Genomic DNA, 23,215 nt, shown 5'->3' with positions numbered 1-23,215 from the left:
CTGTAACGTATTGAATAAATACTTGTCTCTCCCACTGCTTATGATGCCAAAGGGGAATCTTCAACTAAAGTCTTCTAAGAAAGCTTTCGGGAGTTTTAGTTCTCTGTGTCCCACAATACACTTGAGGGTTCCTCCTGATAACACTTCATCACTACAAGACACTGTCTTCATGACAGCACTGTGAGCAGCTACTTACAGCAGGTACTGTAAGTATGTGCCATGTTAAAGATGTTACCATTAATTTTCAGTGATCTAGGAGTAAAGGCTGAGGACTGAAATTATCTGTAACACTGTGCTGGCTTGTGATGGTGACTAATGAAATGTCCTTTTAACTGAGCTCTGAGGATTAGATCCCTGAGGCTACTTTCACACTGATCCACCGCAAAAACACAGCAAAAATGCATAGGTATTTTTAACGCGCTTCTGCCGTGAACATTTCTGAACATTTTTAAAGGATACATGACTTAAAACTACACCAAAAATGCTACTTTCACACTGAGGAGTTTTTGAAGCATTTTGAATTAAAAAGTGTCTGAAAGGCTCAAGAAAAATGCTTCCCTATGTATGTTAATGTATATCTATGTACAGTATCTCACAGAAGTGAGTACATCCCTCACATTTTTGCAAATATTTTATTATATCTTTTCATGTGACAACACTGAAGAAATTACACTTTGCTACAATGTAAAGTAGTGAGTGTACAGCTGGAATAACAGTGTAAATTTGCTGTCCCCTCAAAATAACTCAACACACAGCCATTAATGTCTAAACCACTGGCAACAAAAGTGAGTACACCCCTAAGTGAAAATGTCCAAACTGGGCCCAATTAGCCATTTTGCCTCCCCGGTCTCCTGTGACTTGTTAGTGTTACAAGGTCTCAGGTGTGAATGGGGAGTGTGTTAAATTTGGTGTTATCGCTCTCACTCTCTCATAGCAGTCACTGGAAGTTCAACATGGCACCTCATGGCAAAGAACTCTCTGAGGATCTGAAAAAAAGAATTGTTGCTCTACATAAAGATGGCCTAGGCTCAGGGGACTGACAACTCATGGGGTCCCCAGGCAATAGGGGATCATGGGGCCCCTGTGTCCTTGCCCGAACTAAAAAAAGCCTATGAAAAAGGTACCAGGGGCATCTCATAGGGCCCCTTACTGACCCCGGGCCCTCGGGCAGCACCTGAGTTTCTAAATGGTCAGTCTGCCCCTGCCTAGGCTATAAGAAGATTGCCAAGACCCTGAAACTGAGCTGCAGCATGGTGGCCAAGACCATACAGCGGTTTAACAGAACATGTTTCACTCAGAACAGGCCTCGCCATGGTCGACCAAAGAAGGTGAGTGCCCATGCTCAGCGTCATATCCAGAGGTTGTCTTTGGGAAATAGACATGAGTGCTGCCAGCATTGCTGCAGAGGTTGAAGGGGTGGGGGTTCAGCCTGTCAGTGCTCAGACCATACGCCACACACTGCATCAAATTGGTCTGCATGGTCGTCATCCCAGAAGGAAGCCTCTTCTAAAGATGATGCACAAGAAAGCCTCAAACAGTTTGTTGAAGACAACGAGACTAAGGACATGGATTACTGGAACCATGTCCTGTGGTCTGATGAGACCAAAATAAACTTATTTGGTTCAGATGGTGTCAAGCATGTGTGGCGGCAACCAGGTGAGGAGTACAAAGACAAGTGTGTCTTGCCTGTAGTCAAGCATGGTGGTGGAAGTTTCATGGTCTGGGGCTGCATGAGTGCTGCCAGCACTGGGGAGCTACAGTTCATTGAAGGAACCATGAATGCCAACATGTACTGTAACATACTGAAGCAGAGCATGATCCCCCTTCCTTCAGAGACTGGGCCGCAGGGCAGTATTCCAACATGATAATGACCCCAAACACATCTCCAAGACGACCACTGCCTTGCTAAAGAAGCTGAGGTGATGGACTGGCCAAGCGTGTCTCCAGACCTAAACCCTATTGAGCATCTGTGGAGCATCCTCAAATGGAAGGTGGAGGAGCGCTAGGTCTCTAACATCCACCAGCTTCGTGATGTCGTCATGGAGGAGTGGAAGAGGACTCCAGTGGCAACCTGTGAAGCGCTGGTGAACTCCATGCCCAAGAGGGTTAAGGTAGTGCTGGAAAATAATGCACCTCACCCATCCTCCAATAAGGGAAAGAGAAAAGAGGATTTTTCGTACTCACCATAAAATTGTTTTCTCTGTGTTCAATAGAGGACACAGCATCTGGCTTGCCACTGCCCGGGTGCACTGCCAGAGTGTGTAAATACTTTGTTTTTGTTTGCACTGCTATGCCATTTGAGTTTTGTGTCTGTCAACCACCACCAGGGGCTGCCTCCTGGGCTGTCTTTTGTTTTTTAGTTGCCCCTAGAATCCAACTCCTACAGGTGGCACTATATGCAACTGTTGGGTATCTAAAGCAGAGCTCTGTCCTCTGAATGCAGGGAAAAAGATTTTCGATGAGTACAAAAAAAGTTTGCATTATTTTTGATAATTATTCTAAACTGAAAATGTATCTTATGTCTCATTATTATACAAAATATGTATAGTGCCAACATTTTGCACATCACTGTACAAAATAAAGATGGAGACAGTAGTTACAATACAGTAAAAGACAAGAGTTCCCTGCTTGTGAGAGCTTAATTTTGTACATACAGTACATCACCACTGCTCTATGTATTGCCCTTGTATTGCCATTTCTGTGTAGTAGAAGCTAGTTAGCCTGCATATTGGAATGCAAATATCAGTAAAGCAGTTCAGTAACAGCTACACTATATTGCCAAAAGTATTGGAATGTCTACCTTTACAGGCACATGAACTTTAATGGCATTCCAGTCTTAGTCTGTAGGGTTCAATATTGAGTTGGACCACCTTTTGCAGCTATAACAGTTTCAACTCTTCTGGGAAGGCTGTCCATAAGGTTTAGGAGTGAGTCTATGGGAATGTTTGACAAATCTTCCAGAAGCACATTTCTGAGGTCAAGAACTGATGTCGGATGAGAAGGCCTAGCTCACAGTCTCCGCTCTAATTCATGCCAAAGGTATTCTATCAGGTTGAGGTCAGGACTCAGGTGCAGCCCAACCCCCAAACTGTTCCCACAGAGTTGGGAGCATTACATTTTCCAAAATGTCTTGGTATAATGACGCCTTAAGAGTTCCCTTTACTGGAACTAAGTGGTCAAGCCCAAAACCTAAATAATAACCCCACACCATAATCCACCCTCCACCAAACTTTACAATTGGCACAATGCAGTCAGGCAAGTACTGTTCTCTTGGCAACCGCCAAACCCATTGTCAGACAGAGGCCTGGCTCGCAGTCTCTGCTCTAATTAATCCCAAAGGTGTTCTATCAGATTGAGGGCAGAACTCTGTGCAGGCCAGTCAAGTTCCACCACCCCAAACTCACTCATCCATGTCTTTATGGACTTTGCTTTTTGCACTGGTGCACAGTCATGTTGGAACAGGAAGGGCCCATCCTCAAACTGCTCCCACAAAGTTGGGAGCATAAAATTGTCCAAAATGTCTTGGTATGCTGATGCCTTAAGAGTTCCCTTCACTGGAACTAAGGGGCCAAACCCAACCCCTGAAAAACAACCCCACACCATAATCCCCCCTCTTGGCACAATGCAGTCAGGCAAGTACCATTCCCCTGGCAACCACCAAACCCAGACATGTCCAGACAGAGAATCGTGGTTCATCACTCCAGGGAACATGTCTCCACTACCCTAGAGTCCAATGGCGACGTGCTTTACACTACTGCATCCGCTTTGCATTGCACTTGGTGATGTAAGGCTTGGATGCAGCTGCTCGGTCATAGAAACCCATTCCATAAAGCTCTATATGCACTGTGGTTGTGCTAATCTGAAGGCCACACAAAGTTTGGAGGCCTTTGACGTCTTCTGCACACTGTGCGCTTCAGCATGGAAATTTAAGGGATGAACTTATTGCACAGGTGGCAAACTATCACCGTACCACGCTTGAATTCACTGAGCTCCTGATAGCGACCCATTCTTACACAAATGTTTTTAGAAGCAGTCTGCATGCATAGGTGCCTGATATTACACACCTGTGGCAATGGAGGTGATAGGAACACCTGAATCCAATGATTTGGAGGGGAATCCCAATACTTTTGGAAATATAGTGTATCTTTTATTTGAAATGAATGTAACCTGCTTCAATTTAATGTGCAGTGCTAATCTGCTTAACCTATTTTTCTGTGTGTTGAAATATTTTAGAAAATCAGCAATTGGAATGCGCTAAAATATATCAAAATTAATATCACAAATACGTGTATAAAAGTCCCAGCATTTTAAATGTAAAAAAGTCTCCAGTGAAAATAATCCATAAAATTCGTGTATATAAGTGTATAGAAAAAATGTCCAACACCCCAAACAGAAAATTTTTTTCTTCTTTAAACATATAAATCCACCGTGCTTTATCCACCACCAAATGAATGGAATAAACTCACCAGAGCTCAATGCTGATTAGATTATAAATCAGCACAAGCGCGTTTGCTCTGGGAGCGATGAGTAAGTAGATCATGAAGCAGCGCTCTATAGTATAGACACTTCCAGACAGCAGGAATAATACTCTGCAGTGACTTTGAGGTATAGCCAAGACTCCTTATAAAACGATCATCCTCCAAATGTATAGTAATATCACTCAAAAATAAAGAAAAGGCATGATGGCGCACCTGACACTGGTATAACACGGTATGACACTGGTCCTCCGTGAGGACGTCAGAGTGACGAAACGCGTAGGGCGGAGCCTATTGGATGACGTCAGGACGTTCCCTGGAGCTGTCGGCGAGGCGTCCGCAGTGAACGGGGCTCGTTCATTCCGTATATCTGATCGCTTGTTATACCAGTGTCAGGTGGACACTTTATTTTGTGAGTAGGATGCAATTGTAATAAAAGTTTTAATGGTTCTTACTTGCTGCACCATCATGCCTTTTCTTTATTTTTGAGTGATATTACTATACATTTGGAGGATGATCGTTTTATAAGGAGTCTTGGCTATACCTCAAAGTCACTGCAGAGTATTATTCCTGCTGTCTGGAAGTGTCTATACTATAGAGCGCTGCTTCATGATCTACTTACTCATCGCTCCCAGAGCAAACGCGCTTGTGCTGATTTATAATCTAATCAGCATTGAGCTCTGGTGAGTTTATTCTATTCATTTGGTGGTGGATAAAGCACGGTGGATTTATATGTTTAAAGAAGAAAAAAATTTTCTGTTTGGGGTGTTGGACATTTTTTCTATACACTTATATACACGAATTTTATGGATTATTTTCACTGGAGACTTTTTTGCATTTAAAATGCTGGGACTTTTATACACGTATTTGTGATATTAATTTTGATATATTTTATCGCATTCCAATTGCTGATTTTCTATATTTCACCAATATTTTGGGTTGAAGGTTTGCTGCTGGGGAGGATTGATATTGTTGATTGGCGCTTTCTTTATATACCGTATTTGCCGGCGTATAAGACGACTTTTTGACCCTTGAAAATCTTCTCAAAAGTCGGGGGTCGTCTTATACGCCGGTACACATGTTAGGGGGGCTGCGGCATTAAGTACAGGGGTTTGCAGGGGCTGACGTCTCTTACCTGGATCCAGTCCCACGACGATCCGGTCCAGGAAGCGCGGCGTCTCCTTCAGTTCGGCCACTGGATGTTCGTGCGGCTGCGCGGCTCCGCCTCCTCACCGGTGATTGGCCGCCAGAACTGTAGCTCAGGAAAGGCACACAGGCGGCCAATCACCGGCGAGGGGGCGGAGCCGAGCGGCCCCGCGAAAATTGAGTGCCGGAGCAGCAGGTAAGTGCTCTGTGTAGAGGTGCTGCTGCAACCACATATGCTGGCTGCAGCAGCACCATATGAGAACAGGGTCAGCAAGTCTCAGTGGGAGGAATAGTGCCCCATCATTGGTGTCACTGATACCAATGATGGGGCACTATTCCTCCCACTGATACCAACGATGGGGCACTATTCCTCCCCCCCACTGACACCAACGATGGGGCACTATTCCCCCCCCCCACTGACACCAACGATGGGTCACTATTCCTCCCCCCACTGACACCAATGATGGGGCACTATTCCACCCCTCACTGACACCAATGATGGGACACCATTCCTCCCACTGACACCAATGATGGGGCACTATTCCTGCCACTGATACCAATGATGGGGCACTATTCCTGCCACTGATACCAATGATGGGGCACCTATTCCCCCCACTGATACCAATGATGGGGCACTATTCCCCCCACTGATACCAATGATGGGGCACTATTCCTCCCACTGATACCAATGATGGGGCACTATTCCTCCCACTGGTGTGCATTGGAAGAGGGGTAGTCTTATACGGCGAGTATAGCCCAAACACTACATTTTAGCAGGAAAAGTAGGGGGGTCGTCTTATACGCCCAGTCGTCTTATACGCCGGCAAATACGGTATTTTGTTGAAATATTTTACCTATAATGTAAGTGGTCATTTAAATATCACTACTTTCTGAACACGGCTGGACACTTACCTTAGTCTTCTTTTCAAAGAATGACCTTGGCATATTGTGAATCCTCAAATGTGTTGTCATGATCCTTGGTGAAGGTTGTTCTTTACGTTTCTAATAGGATTTTAAAAAAGTAAGTCCTTTAGTTGCTATCAAAATACATTAGCAAAGAAATACAAAGGTCTGTTCATTAAACCAGCATAGCTTGTTCACATCGTGAGCAGCAGTAAACACACCAAGTCGTATAAGGAAAATGACAGGTGCATTTGGCTACAGCATACATTAGCTTCATGTAATATTACTTCTCATTTCACTAAAATAGTCCCTAAAACTCTAGTGAGAATCAGTAATGCTCATGTGCAGAGAATGCTGACATAGAGCAACAGCTCAAGATTCTGATATGGGCATACTGATTGGCATCCTTTCCAGAAGCTACAGGGCATCCCCCTGGCGGCAAGTGAGGGACCCTAAGTGGCAGGGTGGGCTGGCATTAACCCTAGGGTTGCCATCTCATCCCTTTCAAGCCAAACACATATTAATTACACAGTTTCCATGGCTGATTAAGGTGGTAATTAAATTCACTAAGTGCCTCATGTGCATCAAATTAGTCTCAGAACCTGTGTAACTAATATGTGTTCAGTTTTAAAGGGATGAGATGGCAACCCTAATTATCCCCAAGGTTGAGTCCAGGGCTAATATTGGGGAATTGAGAAACACTGGGCGCTCTTCACTTTTTTGCTTCAAACACAGGGAAGCTGGTTACGGCCCACTATTGGACGTCAGATCTGTTTCCAGCTCATACAGTGTAGAAAACCTTTAAAACACTGGCAACATTGTAAACCCATACAATCTAGGTTGATAATAGACTTCTCTGAGCTTTCTCCTAGAAGAGTCACCAGGCCCCCATGAGGATCCAGCTTCATTCAGCTCCTTCCACCAGCAGTTCCTATCCCTGGCTCTCAATCCTTCCTTTTTCTTTCAGCCAGGATAGCTTGTGGCCTCCATTAGCTAGCACATATCATTCCCCATAGAGGCTACAGGCCTAACAAGACAAACAACTCAACAACACACCTCCTTAGGCCAAGGTGTGACGAGCCTCACAAGCTCAGCCCTAACTTTTTATGCTCTTTCCAGCAAGGGAATAAACCTCCTAGTGGTTGGTCACGTGAATATTCATAACCCAGCATTACTGTGGCCTCTTACTCTAGTGGCAGAAGTACCAGGGACACCTACTGGCAGAAGGCAAAAACAGAAATACTGAGGTCACAGAAGACCAAAATAGTACAGACTAGGAGCTTGGGCTGTTTACCTTCAATCAAACTACATTTAGATAGTCTTTCCTGTTTGGGGCAGGGTAGCTGCAAATACAATTACATTGTAATAACATAAATACAATTACATTGTAATACCATTTATTACACTGTCTTAGCCTACACGGAAAATGTAAAAATAAAGGTTAAAGAAAAAATCAAAGCACACAATTAATAAACATCTTCATATTTTCTTTTTATTATACTGTTGTACTAAAAAGCTCTTTTGGGAGTAAAATAGGCCAGTGGGAGGAGTTTGTGTGGGTTGGCGTTACATCAATAAAATTTTAGTAAGAGTGAAACTTAGATTGTAAAGCACTGCGCAAACTTTTGATTCTATATGAATCCTATAGAATAATTATTATTATTATTATTATTATTAATAATATAATTGTAATAATAATGATAATAAACATGGAATATAGTTGCTGCTTCTTGAAATTGTGCTTTAGTGATGGGATTGATGTTCGAGTCGAACGAAAGTTTGACTCGAATATCACCAATTCGTACATTCGGGCTGTTTGCCCGCCACGCCCCACAATGCACTGCACACTGACAGTGCATGTGATTGGTCAAAGCAATGCACCTGACAGATCAGGAGCAATGCTTTGGTCAATCACAACACAATTGGGTGGGGCTAGGGGTGACACCACCGCTAGCTTCGCTTAATTGTTTACTTCTGACCGGCAAATGTCAGATAGCGGCAACTGCACAGTGGGTGCAGACGGGTCTGTGGGCGTCGGGTATTTTTTTATTTCAGCAAGTCAACATCATCGTGACAACACTTGATGTCGTAATTGACGATGGATTACAACAATGGAATCATTATTTTGGATTTTTTTTTTTTTTAAATAAAAGACTTATGGTATGGATTAAGGGGGGAACTGTTTTTTTTGTTTGTTTGTTTTTTATTAAAATGCAATTTAAAAAAAAAATATCAGCCCTGCTGCAGCAGGTTCTATACATTGTACAGCTGTGCAACTTTGCAGGTAATTTAAGCCCCCCCCCCCCCCCCAGGCATCATATTTAAAGGAATGTTTCTTTTTTTTTTACTTAAAGCAATGAAAAATGACTGCCCTTTTAAAAAAGGTGCTTTTTGAATTTTTTTTTTCACTGATTAATGTCCCTTCGGGCAGTACCCAAGTCTCCATACCCCTTTTATGGCCAATAACATGCATAGAAACCTTTAAAGTAGGCACTTTTGAATTTACAAGTTCAAGTCCCATAGACTTATGGGACTTTTATGCATTATGTTCGAAGTTCGTGGTTGAACTTTTGTTAGATTCTAATGTTTGACCATGAACCAAACAGGGGGGTGTTCGGCCCATCACTATTGCAAATATTTGATAGGAACGAGCCACAGAGGACCCATATCCAAAAAGAGGAGTACAGTGCTGACTTAAAGCAGGACTTCACTCTCTCAATCAGAATGGACTATTTCTAATCCTTATGCTGCCAGCTTTAGTAAATAGATAGGAAAGTATATCATAATTACTTGTTTTAATTTACTTCTGGTTTCCATGCCTAGGCAAATGATGTCATACATCCCAGGAGTCTTCAGGAGGGGAGGGAGGGTTCTCAACTCAGCCAATACCTGAGCTAAGGACAGATGGATTTCAGGAAGTAACTGCTACTTGAATCATCTGCCCTTACTCAAGATGGCCACTGCCAGAAATGCCAGGAGTTGTTTTTCAAAATTATTTCTCAGCAAAAAAAAGCATGGAGACATGGATGAATGGAGACGTTTGTTTTGAATATTAAAAATGAATTATATAGCATTTTTGGTTTGTGGTACTCAGATGCAGTGCAGTTTCACTTTAAGTAGGGTAACATTTGTCTTGCATACTGTCTCTTCAGGTGCATCTCCACCTACGTTTTCCTGCATTACCTTGTCTAATTTTATCTAGCTGTTTATTACAATTTGAACAGTTTTTACTTATCTGTTAAATACTGACCTCTATTAATTCTGGACTTCCAAATTCAAGTGTTAGTAGGTCTAACACTGTTTCTTGATTTTTAAGTAAGCTCACCATTTCATTTATTATTTGGAATACCCAGTTAGTACCTAAAGAAAATGGGAAAAGAGCATTAAATACTCAATTTTTTTACAGTTGTGTACATTGCTATACTTCTGAATAGGATTTTCAAGCCACACCAGTTAATGCTTTGGGCATATCTAAACAGATAGCTAAATCACATTTTCAAACCCTACAACATGCCTCACTCCATAAGGTTTCTTTATATGTTTATTATGTAGAGAACAAGCAAAACACAAAACCTTTTTCACCTTTTAGTCAGGGAAATGTTAAATATTTCATATTTACCATTTCCAGACAGAAAGAGGAGCTTGCCTCTTTCTATCTTTACCAGACTAACCTTAACTGCTTTGCTGATAAAAATCTGTTGCTCATAGAGCTGAGTGAAAGTTCCTTCTGAGAAGGTGCCATATGGAAATTTATTTAAATAGACAGCCACAGGGTTCCATAAATAATAGAGACCTTATTTGGGTTATACAATTGTCTAGATCAGTGGTTCTTAACCTTTTTGGAGGTACTGAACCCCACCAGTTTCATATGCGCATTCACCGAACCCTTCTTAATTGGAAAAATAAAATATGATTTTTAAAATTCAAAACATAGGTATATATTTATACATAGGTGCACAAAATGAACAAAACCATTAAGAACAAAGAACAAATATAGAGTCTACAAACTAATATATGGTATACAGTATATATTTCAAAACTGATATATATATATATATATATATATATAAATTAAAACTAGACATTCCCAATTATTTAAGATATAAGTGTGAAAAGGTTTGACAATTGAAAATATACATATAGTAATTCATCCCCCATAGTAATTCATCCCCCCTATAGTAATTCATCCCCCATATAGTAATTCATCCCCCATAGTAATTCATCCCCCATATAGTAATTCATCCCCCATAGTAATTCATCCCCCATATAGTAATTCATCCCCCCTATAGTAATTCATCCCCCATATAGTAATTCATCCCCCATAGTAATTCATCCCCCATATAGTAATTCATCCTCCATAGTAATTCATCCCCCATATAGTAATTCATCCCCCATAGTAATTCATCCCTCATAGTAATTCATCCCCCATATAGTAATTCATCCCCCGTATAGTAATTCATCCCCCATAGTAATTCATCCCCCATAGTAATTCATCCCCCATATAGTAATTCATCCCCCATAGTAATACATCCCCCATATAGTAATTCATCCCCCATAGTAATTCATCCCCCATATAGTAATTCATCCCCCATAGTAATTCATCCCCCATAGTAATTCATCCCCCATATAGTAATTCATCCCCCATATAGTAATTCATCCCCCATAGTAATACATCCCCCATATAGTAATTCATCCCCCATATAGTAATTCATCCCCCATAGTAATTCATCCCCCATAGTAATACATCCCCCATATAGTAATTCATCCCCCATATAGTAATTCATCCCCCATAGTAATTCATCCCCCATAGTAATTCATCTCCCATATAGTAATTCATCCCCCATATAGTAATTCATCCCCCCTATAGTAATTCATCCCCCATATTAATTCATCCCTTATATAGTAGTAGTAAGTAAGTAGCAAGTAGTAAGCCAAGTCCCCCCTGTGTCAATTCACTTACCTTTGCTCCGCGCGTTCCTCTCGCCGTATTCCCGCGCCGTTCCGGTCTTCAGGGCGGACTGTGAGAGGAGCCTAGCTCCTCTCACGTTGTCACGCTGCCCCGCCTACACACATCCTGACAGCCAATCATTGGCTATCAGGATGTGAGTGGCAACGAGACTGGCCAATCATTGCATTTGAGCGCGCTGCCCTGGCTGTTTTTTTTTTTTGGATCACGCTGCAGAGTCCCTGCCGCCCGAGAGGAGGGAGGGGAGCGGGCGCCCGGCACACAAGAGCTGCATTAAAGCGTATAAAGAGCCGCATGTGGCTCGCGAGCCACGGCTTGCCAACCTCTGGGCTAAGCGATGTTGCGTGACCACCTGCAGCCAATGATGGACAAGCGGGGCATGTCATCACGAATCATATGAGTCGGGTGTGGGTCTTCACCTCCGCCGAACCTGCGAGACTGACTCACCGAACCCCTGGGGTTCGATCGAACCCAGGTTAAGAACCACTGGTCTAGATTCAGTAAATACTCTTTATTGACTCAGCTGGAGACAGGGAGATATTGGGAAGAATCACAATTTCCCACCTTAATTCATATGTCCAAAAACCGGGATGAAATTAAGTGGATTATGAGACATGATGGGATTATTCAGTACTTACCGATATGGGAGAGGGGGTGCTTAAAGTGGTAGTAAACTGCAGATTGAAAAAAAAAATCCCTGCAAGGTAATGTCATATTGTTCTAGTATGCATCATATACTATCACATTATGAAGGACTTACCTTAAAATAAAGCCCTTCAGCGGCACGCTGTCCCTGCTGCAGAGGCTTTCATCTTCACTATGTTTTTCTTCTGGGTTTGTTAGCTGCGGGTGCTTGACTGGCGTGAGTCTCAGGCCACGGCATAGTGCTCTGAAGGAAAGGCACAGGTATGCTGTTCCTTAAGAACGCATGCGCTAGCTGTAAAAAAGAGAGAGAATATCTTCTAAAAAGTGCACATTTAGGAGATATTCATTTTATCTACAGGAAAGTTTTATTATAAGCTTACCCATAGGTAAAAGATACAAAAGTGGGTTTACTTCCACTTTAAGAGAGCTACAGAAGTTACAGGGCTTTGAGGGATGGTATTCCAGGGGAATCCAACTCCTTCATCGATTATATGATAATGACCATCTGAATTAATTTCAGATTTACAGAAGGAATTTGGTATTCCCTCTCAGAGGTTCTTTCAGTTCCTTCAACTCTGTCACGCCCTCTGAGTACAAGCAAAGCGGACTACATTTGGACAGGTTACCATTCCACTTATGGAGCAGTTGGCATCTACTACAGACAGGAAAGGACTCACCTCTTCCCATTATAACTTATTGTTGAATAACTCCCTTGGTAACATACAGCTTTATGATAGGACAGGTTGGGCTAAAGATATTAACTCCTTGGGTGGGGAAATCTGGCAGGCTATTTTGGAACAGGTTCTGGTATCTCTCTCACCAACCCAACATTTATCCCAACTTTTTATTATACATAGGGTGTACAGAACTCCATGTAAATTATATCAATGGCATCGTAGAGAGAGTCCGGACTGTCCTAGATGCAGGGGATCCCATGTGGACCTTCTTCATATGCTCTGGAAATGTGACAAATTAGTACGCCATTGGCAGGGTATCATTGCTACAGTTAAGCAAGCCTTCTAGACTCTTTTACACCATTGACATGCACTATGGTTCTTAGAAAAATAATTATTTACTCCCAAAGTCCAGACCTCTCTCTCTAGGCTACTATTTTGCAAATATAATATATGTTCTTAAAATCGATATCTCCACTTCCTCCTACCTTTCTTAACCACTTCGTAGATTGCTGGGGATCTACCGACACAGGGAGGTGCTGCACGCCCAAACGGGCGTGCAACACTCCCTCCCCCCTGTCCGCTGTTTCCACCAGACACAGAGGAATGCGGATCCTGGTCATCGGGACCCGGTGATCATGTGATCACTATGCGATCACATGATAACATGACAACAACGCTGTTATGAATCAATCTGATTCATAACAGCTTTGCTTCTTTTTCTAGAGAGGTGTGATCGACCCTCAGCTCTCCCATGGTACATGGGCCAATCACAGCACTCTGTACCATGTAACCATCTGCAGCCAATCACAGATCACTGTATTTTTGAACTGTCATAAACTTAACCCATTCATGACAGTTCAAAGCAAACAGTACATTGCAGGAGCAATAATCTTTATTGCTCCTGCAATGCAAAGTGTAAAAAAAAAATCCCTGATCACCCCCCCCAGAGCAGTACAATGTTATTATGGCAATAGTGAACAACTCCGATGAGAGTAAATTTTAAAAAATGGTAAAAAAAAAGAAAAAGAATATTATAAAAATATTGAGAGACTTTTTTAAAAAAAATATATTTTTTTTTTAACTACTTGCCGCCCACCTGCCCACAATGTGTGGACAAACAGTGGTGCATGCATGATCCCCCCACTGCACCCTATGCCGGCCCAGGGAGAGAAGAGGGAACATGGCACTAAAAGCACTACATTTTACACACACACGTTAGATTCACATATTTAACCTTAGCATAGTTAACCCTTTTAGCACCCTTATTAATCCTTTGATCACCCGGTCACCCAGCCAGTAACATTACTACAGTGTCAGTATATAGACTTTTTCACTGATCACTGTATTACTGCCACAAGCAATATATTATTCACGATCAGAACTATACTAGTGCCTCCTTAGTATAGTGTTCCCAAAAATGCTGCATGTGTTGGTAGGATCAGCCTCATTCGCTGCCAGCATTAGCATTTAGCCCCTCCGCTGTTTTTCACAGAAGATTTGTATGAATTTATTGTGAACCAAAGCAATTTATAAGCACAACAATTCATGGATACCCACCCAAATTCAGCTTTTGCCAGGCAATTCACATAAAAACCACGGTTTCCGAATTTAAAACTTTTTTTGGTCTGACCCTCAACATGGGCATTACAAAAAAGAATGAATTGCTGTCATATTGGTCCACAGACCAGATTCATCATATGATCATGTTCTCTGCTGTGACATATATGTCCCACAAGGACCAGCAACATACTAGTGTATTGCTGGACTTTGAGTGGTTTGAGTGGTTGATGATGCTACAGGCATCATCCTGGTAAAGTTTTTTCAGCTGGTGGCTGGCTTTCATGTAAAAGCAATCCTAGCGGTTAATTAGCTGCTTCCTTCCACGGTTTTCTTTTGGCTCCCCCATCCTACAAGGGAATCCAAAAATTCAGTCGGCAGTTCCGCTGGCTGACCATAGAGCCGATTGGAGACCAGAATGGCTCCAATCATCTCTATGGTCTAAGAAATGGGAAGCTACAAGTTTGTTGCCATTGCAAGGAGTGCGCAGGTTTAAAGCATGTTATGTTTGGTATCCATTTACTTGGCTTAACATCATCTTTTATATTTTATCAAACAATTGGGCAGTATATTGTGTTTTGTCCTAATTAAAAGGTATGCGCTAATAAACTTATACAAAGGTGTATATCATCATCCAAAAAACATTAGTGTTTTAAATAAATTATAAACATAAACATGAACATAAACATAAAGGTACCGCCCCTTGATGACGTCGGTGTGATGAAATCGGTTTGGCGTAGCCTACTTGATGTGGACGTTAGAGAGCCTTGCTGTTCTGTGCTGTATGGGAGAGATCCGCGGTGAGCGTTAACTGTATCTCAACCCTTTTTTGCGATTGAAGCTGGTGTCTGTTGGACACCTTGTTTGTGAGTTTCCTTATACCTTTTTTATTAAAGAGATAAATTAAAAAAACTTATTGCACCATTATGTTCTCTTTTTTGTCCCTGAGTGTACTGTATGCTCTCATGGAGATATGAGAAAGAGTGGAGAAGTTCATCATAAGAGCTTGGGCTGCAAAGTTGTTTGTCTGTGATTATTATCTGGAAGTATCTGAAACATCACCATATCTATTTGGACATCGGGTTCATTGCTCCCAGAGCACAAGTGCTGTTGCTCGTTTATAATTTGACCAGCCATTAGCTCTGGTGAGTTCATTTAATCTCCTTTGGTGGTGGATTTTTCACAATTGGTTCAAGTCACTGAAGATATATATATATTTTTTGGACACTAATTTATGTTTGGACACTATAATTTATTTAAAACACTAATGTTTTTTGGATGATGATATACACCTTTGTATAAGTTTATTAGCGCATACCTTTTAATTAGGATTATTGTTGCCAAAATTTATTTTGGGTGGGATATGCTGCTGACATTTTGGTGTTTTTTTGTAAGTGGCGCTTTTTTCTTTTTTTAATTTGGTATATATTGTGTTTTGTGCATTAAAATTCACAAAATTGTATTTTTCAAAAAAAATTGTGTTTGAAAAATTGCTGCGCAAATACTGTGTAACATAAAAAATTTCAACACCCAAAACAAAATATATAATGTTTGGGGGTTCGAATTAATTTTCTAGCAAAAATCAGTTTTTTCATGTAAACAGAGTGTGTCAACAAAGCTCGGCCTTCAAGTGGTTGGAAGAGTGAGAGATGTGTGGCATAAGCTTCCAATGTGTTTTGGTGTGTTATTCCACATATACCCATTGCATGTGTGAGCAATATATCATTTACCGTATTTTTCGCTCCTTAAGACGCACTTTTTTCAATGTCAATGAAAATGTCAATGCGTCTTATGGAGTGAATGTCAGAATATCGGGCCGGCCACTCAGCTCTTCTCTCCTGCAGGACCTTACCTGTTCCTCTGTCCAGCGCTGTAGTCTTCCCGCGCCGGCTTCTGTGACAGCCGGGTGCCCACTGCGCATGCGCAAGAAGCGCTGCACTTTGTGAATGGTCCAGCGTCTTCTGGGACACATGACAGGTCCCAGAAGGCTCCGAGCATTCACAAAGCGCAGCGCTACTCGCGCATGCGCAGTGGGCACCCGGCTGTCACAGAAGCAGCCGCGGGAAGAAGAAGGAAGGACAACTCCGCGGAAGTGTCAAATTCAGGTACCCGTTCCCCCTCCCTCCCCAAAGGTCCGCAGTCTCTGGTAATCTCCTTTACTTTCTGCAGTCTCTGGTAATCTCCTTTACTGTCTGCAGTCTCTGGTAATCTCCTTTACTGTCTGCAGTCTCTGGTCATCTCCTGTACTGTGTCCGCAGTCTCTGGTCATCTCCTGTACTGTGTCTGTAGTCTCTGGTCATCTCCTGTACTGTGTCCGCAGTCTCTGGTCATCTCCTGTAGTATGTCCACAGTCTCTGGTCATCTCCTGTACTGTGTCCGCAGTCTCTGGTCATCTCCTGTACTGTGTCCACAGTCTCTGGTCATTCCCTGTACTGTGTCCGCAGTCTCTGGTCATTCCCTGTACTGTGTCCGCAGTCTCTGGTCATTCCCTGTACTGTGTCCGCAGTCTCTGGTCATTCCCTGTACTGTGTCCGCAGTCTCTGGTCATCCCCTGTACTATGTCCGCAGCCTCTGGTCATCTCCTGTACTGTGTCCGCAGTCTCTGGTCATCTCCTATACTTTGTCCGCAGTCTCTGGTCATCTCCTGTACTATGTCTGCAGTCTCTGGTCATCTCCTGTACTATGTCTGCAGTCTCTGGTCATCTCCTGTACTGTGTCTACAGTCTCTGGTCATCTCCTGTACTGTGTCCACAGTCTCTGGTCATCTCCTGTAGTGTGTCTGCAATCTCTGGTCATCTCCTGTACTGTGTCTGCAGTCTCTGGTCATCTCCTGTACTGTGTCTGCAGTCCATTGGTTCAGAATATTTTTTTTCTTGCTTTTCTCCTCTAAAACCTAGGCGCGTCTTATGGTCAGGTGCGTCTTATGGAGCGAAAAATATGGTAAGTGAAAACTTGTGTAAAAAAAATTGTTTTTGTCATTTCCCAAAAATTTGTGGCAATAAATAAAATCTTCCATGGAATCAACATGCCTCACAGCAAATTTCTTGGTGTGTCTACTTTCCAAAAAGGGGTCATTTGGGTTTTTTTTGTACTGCCCTGGCATTTTAGCAGCTCAAGAAATGTGATAGGCAGTCAGAAAGAAAAAGCTGTGTAAATTCCAATAAAAATATACCATAGTTTCTAGGCACTATAACTTTCACAAAAACTAATTAATACACATGAATTGGGATTTTTTTCGCCAAAGACATGTAACAGAGGCCTACATTTCTGACTAACTTTGAATTTATTGAATATTTCTTATAACCAAAAGTAGAAAATATAATTTTGTTTTTTACAAAATGTTCAGTCTTTTTTTGTTTTTATCACAAAAAATAAAAAACCAGAGATAATCAAATACCACCAAAAGGAAGCTCTATTTGTGTGAAAAAAGGACGTAAATTTCCTTTGGGTACAGCGCTGCATGACCGCACAATTACCAACTGAAATAGCACAGTGCCAAATAGCAAAAAAATGGCCTGGTCATTGGGGGGGGGGGGGTAAGTCTTCTGGAAGGCAAGAGGTTAAGGAATGTAAAATCTTGCTACAACAAGGTACCCCTTATGAATTTACCAAGCTGTGGGATCCATGGTTACAAGTTCCGGAATCAGCCCCTTTGACACTGATGTCTCTACATATCTTTCAATGTTAATTTTATTGCTGGTGTAGGTGACTGATGTTTGGATGGATTATGCTATGGGTGAGGTGGAGTGCCATGGGCACGTAATGGGTAGGCAACTTATATGAGCATTGTGTTTGCACTTGGAATAGGACATATCAGTGGTACTACTCCTTAGTTTCTTATTTTTGTAGAACAATGAGTATTCTTCTCTGCTCTCATTTGCGCTTTTTAAGCACAGGAAGCTTTAAGTAATGTCATAAATGTTTTGGGGTCGTGACATTGATCTCCTTATTTTGTATGTTGTACTGATTTTTGGTTATTTGATCATCTACCAATTATTTTTATACAGTGCTAGATGCATTATGTATTAGTACTGCAGAAATGTAGGTTTGCTAATGTACATTAAGTTTTGTTTTGTGATTTGTTGTTTTTTTTTAAGTTATTTGAAAAACAAAAAATTGCCACAAAGGGGTTTCTGTGCTTTTTCCAGAAAACTAAGAATGTTCTGCAAAATCAGTGTCATTGGTGAAAACTGTATTTATGTTATTTGTTTAAAAAAAAGGTTTTATTTCATTGTCAAAATATATAAATAATCAAACAAGATTTACCCATATGCCAATCACAAAACCTAAGGGTAAAGTTACAATTCGTCTCCATTTCCCAGGAACAATCCCTTTTTTAAGAAGTTTATCCCTGGGAAACTAATATCCCCAGCAGTGAGTGCTTATTAATCAAACAAGGAAAGACACTCCTTGAGAAACAGAACTGGTCACCAATGTTTTTTTAGGGAGGGGGAAAATACTACCGACCATTAAAACTTTTCAGGGTTGGGGGGGGGGGTGTGAAACACCAATTCTTTTCAAGGGGGAGGAAGGAAGCACTATTAATTTCCAATGCTTTTTCTGGGGGAAGGGGGACAAGTTTTTTTTGTCTTAAAATAAAAAAGTTATACTTACCTACCCGATGCATTGATTTTGCACAGAGTGGTCTCTTACCACCTCTTCTGGAGTCCCCATTCAGCTCTCTCTGCTTCTCTTTTCTGAGTGCCCCTTCAGGAAGCCAGCTGCTAATGGGGGACCTATGTGCACATGCTCCAGAGCCAGGCTGTGTGCATCTATAGACACATAAAGCATGGCTCCACTACACGTCTTGCTCTCTCCTCACAGGACAGTTTTGTATCACCAAGAAGAGGGACAACCTCAGCAAACCACTGGCCGATTTCTATTGCTGGAAGGAAACTACCTGAATAAAAGCATTTTTACTGTAATGGATCAATTTGGGGTGTTGCTGCTATGTAAGCTAATTGTTAAAGAAACAATTCAAATCCAAATATTTGCTGCTAGACTACTCTGTCACTGATAAAAAAAAATTATACAGTTACATAGCACCATGTATAGCTGTAAGGCATCCCCAAGCATGTAGTTTAAGGGATTTGTGTATTTTCAATGTTGTTCCCAATGCAATATGAAAATGTCTTTTCATTTGATTAAAATATACTTTTGCATTGCTACATGTGCCTCATGTAGAGATGATCTAAATGATTTTATCTCAGCAACTGTTTAGCACAGATGTTATACACTATATTGCCAAAAGTATTGGGACACCTTCCCTTACACGCACATGAGCTTTAATGGCATCCCAGTCTTAGTCTGTACCGTTCAATATTGAGTTGGCTCACCCTTTGTAGCTATAACAGCTTCAACTCTTCTGGGAAGCCTGTCCACAAGGTTTAGGAGTGTGTCTATGGGAATGTTTGACCGTTCTTCCAGAAGTGCATTTGTGAGGTCAGGCACTTATGTCGGACGAGAAGGCCTGACTCGCAGTCTCTACTCTAATTTATCCCAAAAGTGTCCTATTGGGTTGAGGTCAGGACTCTGTGCAGGCCAGTCACGTTCCTCTACCCCAGACTCACTCATCCATGTCTTTATGGCCATCCCCAAACTTCCCACAAAGTTGGGAGCATGAAATTGTCCAAAATGTCTTGGTATGCTGACGCCTTAAGCATTCCCTTCACTGGAACTAAGGGGCCAAGCCCAACCCCTGAAAAACAACCCCACACCATAATCTCCTCTCCACCAAACTTTACACTTGCATTTTGTCTAAATGGAAAAATGTCTCTTAAAACTTCCAAACATTTCAGAGAATGCCTCCTCCCCCCCTCCTCTCCCACTTTTGGGGGGGGAGTAGTACCTAGTTTTAGTAGGTATCTGCTCCCACTTCAACTCCGAATGCTGGAGATCAAATCACCCTTCCTCCCTGCACACAATTTTCCAGGTCACGTCACAAGTTCCAGGAGGCTCCGGGACTATTCATACAGCGCAGTATGGTTTATCTCAGAAAACTTGTCAACTGGCCCAGGTGAAGACAGCGCTGGATCCCTGGTAAGTGGCCTTTTTTAAAAAAGTCAACAGCTACAGTATTTGTACCTGCTGACTTTTTTTTTTCTTAAGACTGAAGATCCTTTTTAATAACAATATCAGAGTCAGGTTCTTTATTGTGTTAAATTCTTGAATTACTAAAACGTCATTACAACGAAACATACATCAAAGCAGAGCTACAGGAAGTGATGTTGCTCCGTTCCATTGGAGACACCTGGAAGTGGTGAGATTTCTTGACCGGGAAGACATACTGACTGAGTTCACACCAAGTGTGGTGGACCCGGTTTGCTAAAAGATTCAGTGATTAAACTCTGGTGCGGGGCGAAATGCACAGATACATGTGAATGCATTTACTAGAATGGAACTCTGTTGCTGTATGGATGAGTATTTTTAATAACAGCTTTTACAATGTTAGAGTTCCACACCCCCCCCACCCCCCCCTTTCCAATCCTGATAATGCTGCAAGGAAGGAGAGATACAGCCCTGGACAGGGGCGGACTGACCATTTGGAAACTCGGGCACTGCCCGAGGGCCCGGGGTCAGTAGGGGGCCCCATGAGATGCCCCTGGTACCTTTTTCATAGGCTTTTTGAGTTTAAGCAAGGACACAGGGGCCCCATCATCCCCTATTGCCCGGGGGCCCCATGAGTTGTCAGTACGCCCCTGGCCCTGGATATTGTAACCCCTTAAGTGGCAGAGCACATTTAGACCTACTCTATTGGGAGGGTTTATGGTCATCTGGTGAGTTCTCCAGGGTGGTGGTGGCACACAGTGGTGGAGTGGAACACTGAAGATATTACACTGTATATAATCTTTATGAACTGTGTGTGGTGCAATTTTTACACTTGGTTTGAACAGTTGCACAGAGCATCGTATATACAGTGCACTGTTATGGAAAAGGTTCATTGAAAGTTGCACATATGAACATTTAATTTCATGAACTGTATGTGGTAGAGTTTATACAGTATATCTGGTTTGCACAGTTGAATGGTTGCACTTTTATGGAAAAGAAAGATTGAAGACTGCACATACGGACATTTAACTTTAAGGCACTATTTGGATGTTAGATTGTTTTGAGAATATGCACTTTATTTATAAACTGTTTACATAAGATATACTGTATAGTGAGTTATATGAGGTCTGTATGGTAAGAATAATAGAAATTTATATAAAGTGCAGCACAATAAAATAAAGAACTAATATCTAGTGCAAAAGTTCATGAGAGCCAAATATGCTGAAATCAAAAGAGGGACAAGCAATGCTCTCTGCTAAAATCCATTTACTCAAAAAAGAATTAAAATCACACTTACAAGTCTAACACTTTTTCCCAAGTGCAAATTACAGCGTTTTGAAATCAGACAAAGGTCAATCGACAAGATAGATCCAGATGCCCCTAAAAGCAGCTTTCAAAATGTTGTGTGTGCATGAGCCCTAAATAACCAAAAATGGTGAAGTCCTGGGGTAGCCCATGACCCGTTCAGGTGTGTCCAAGGCATGATTAAGGGAAAGATCCAAAGAGTGCTGCACTTTTCCTTGCCATTTCTTTGTTGTCCAAACGAACACTGAGTAAAGACTATCTCACACTCGCTGATGAGCTGAATCTGTAGATTTATTAATTCATATCTCTATAGCACATTTTTCCCTGGGAACTCAAAGTACTTTTATCTGCTAGTGGGTCAGAATGTGAGGCAGCCACCTTGGGCACACTCAGTACAATAAAATACTAGGGAAATATTTGAAAAGGAGTCAATTAGCCCATCAGCATATCATTGGAGTGTGGTAGGGCACCAATCTTGACCACTGATGTCTGCGTCTGTGTTAACCCTTGATGTGCCTGAAAGGAAGCACATGTCTATGGGTATGTAACTTCATTTCTACTGTTTTAGGACTTAATAGGTTTTATTAAAATGGAAATTTGAACAGTTGTATTCAATAATTGTACTCACCACATTTGGGAGAGCAGGCAATCAATAAATCATCCTCCCTGGCTTCAAATTTTTCAAGTACCTTAAATGACTCCTCACTGCAGACACTACTAAGGTACAAAATCCCCTTATAATCGAACAGTAAATCCTCAGATGAAGATTTGCCAGGATTAAATAACAGGCCCATGAGTTTTTCCCGATCTTTAGTTTGCTTAGTTAGTGCCATGTCTCACTCTTGCACATAACACTTCGACTGATCATTTCTTGTACAACAACCTGTTTATACAGGTTTATACAGGCAAAGGGTGTGTTAGTACTTTGTGACAAAGGGCACAAACACATTCGCATGTAATAGAAATTTTGGATTAATCATTTACTAGGGCTTCTGTTATGTTTTGCAGACATACTGTATATTGTAGCCTTATGATAAGCAAGACTATTACAAAATATACAGTATGCAATTTAACACTGGATTCCTTACTGTTCATTCTAAAATGTATTGTTCTATGGATATTTAGAGCATTTATTACTAAAAATTAAATTATGGAAGGTAAAAACAGTTGAACATTTTAAGTATTAAAATCTTTCTTTAACCCTTGTTTTAGTTATGTGGGCTGAACAGAGCACCGACAGTTGGATTTTCACCTAATTATGATTGTGATTTTAAACAAAATGAGCCCATGGTCAGCCATTAAAGTGACCTGCTTTATAAAGTATTATAATTCTGTACAGGTTGGCAGTGGAGTCTCAATGGCATAAGGGACCTAAACCATCTAAAGTGTGAAATGTCAATTGTCAGCCAAGCAAATATTGAGAGTGTTACATAGTTACATAGTTAATCTGGCTGAAAAAGAGAAAAGTCCATCCAGTTCAACCATTAAAAAAA

General features: G+C 41.5%; 1 protein-coding gene across 2 annotated transcripts in view; it reads right to left on the bottom strand.

The window, feature by feature from the left end:
* The window catches only part of LOC149448775 (sulfotransferase 6B1-like), a 36,200-nt gene extending 13,609 nt beyond the window's left edge, over nucleotides 1-22,591 (bottom strand). The window contains exons 1-3 of one of the 2 annotated variants that reach the window (XM_089694264.1): nucleotides 22,351-22,591; nucleotides 9,775-9,884; nucleotides 6,534-6,623 (exon numbers count right to left, since the gene is read on the bottom strand). In XM_089694264.1, the coding sequence (XP_089550390.1) occupies nucleotides 6,534-6,623; nucleotides 9,775-9,884; nucleotides 22,351-22,555 (405 nt within the window). In that variant the 5' untranslated portion in view covers nucleotides 22,556-22,591. The remainder of the gene's footprint in view (nucleotides 1-6,533; nucleotides 6,624-9,774; nucleotides 9,885-22,350) is intronic. The other variant, XM_089694263.1, reaches the window with a different exon arrangement.
* Between the last annotated feature and the right edge of the window lie 624 nt (nucleotides 22,592-23,215).

Source organism: Staurois parvus, unplaced genomic scaffold (genome assembly GCF_062004578.1).
Source record: "Staurois parvus isolate SC_StPar_1 unplaced genomic scaffold, SC_StPar_1.0 ptg000657l, whole genome shotgun sequence".
NCBI lineage: Eukaryota > Metazoa > Chordata > Amphibia > Anura > Ranidae > Staurois > Staurois parvus.
This window is presented reverse-complemented; position numbering and strand designations above follow the sequence as displayed.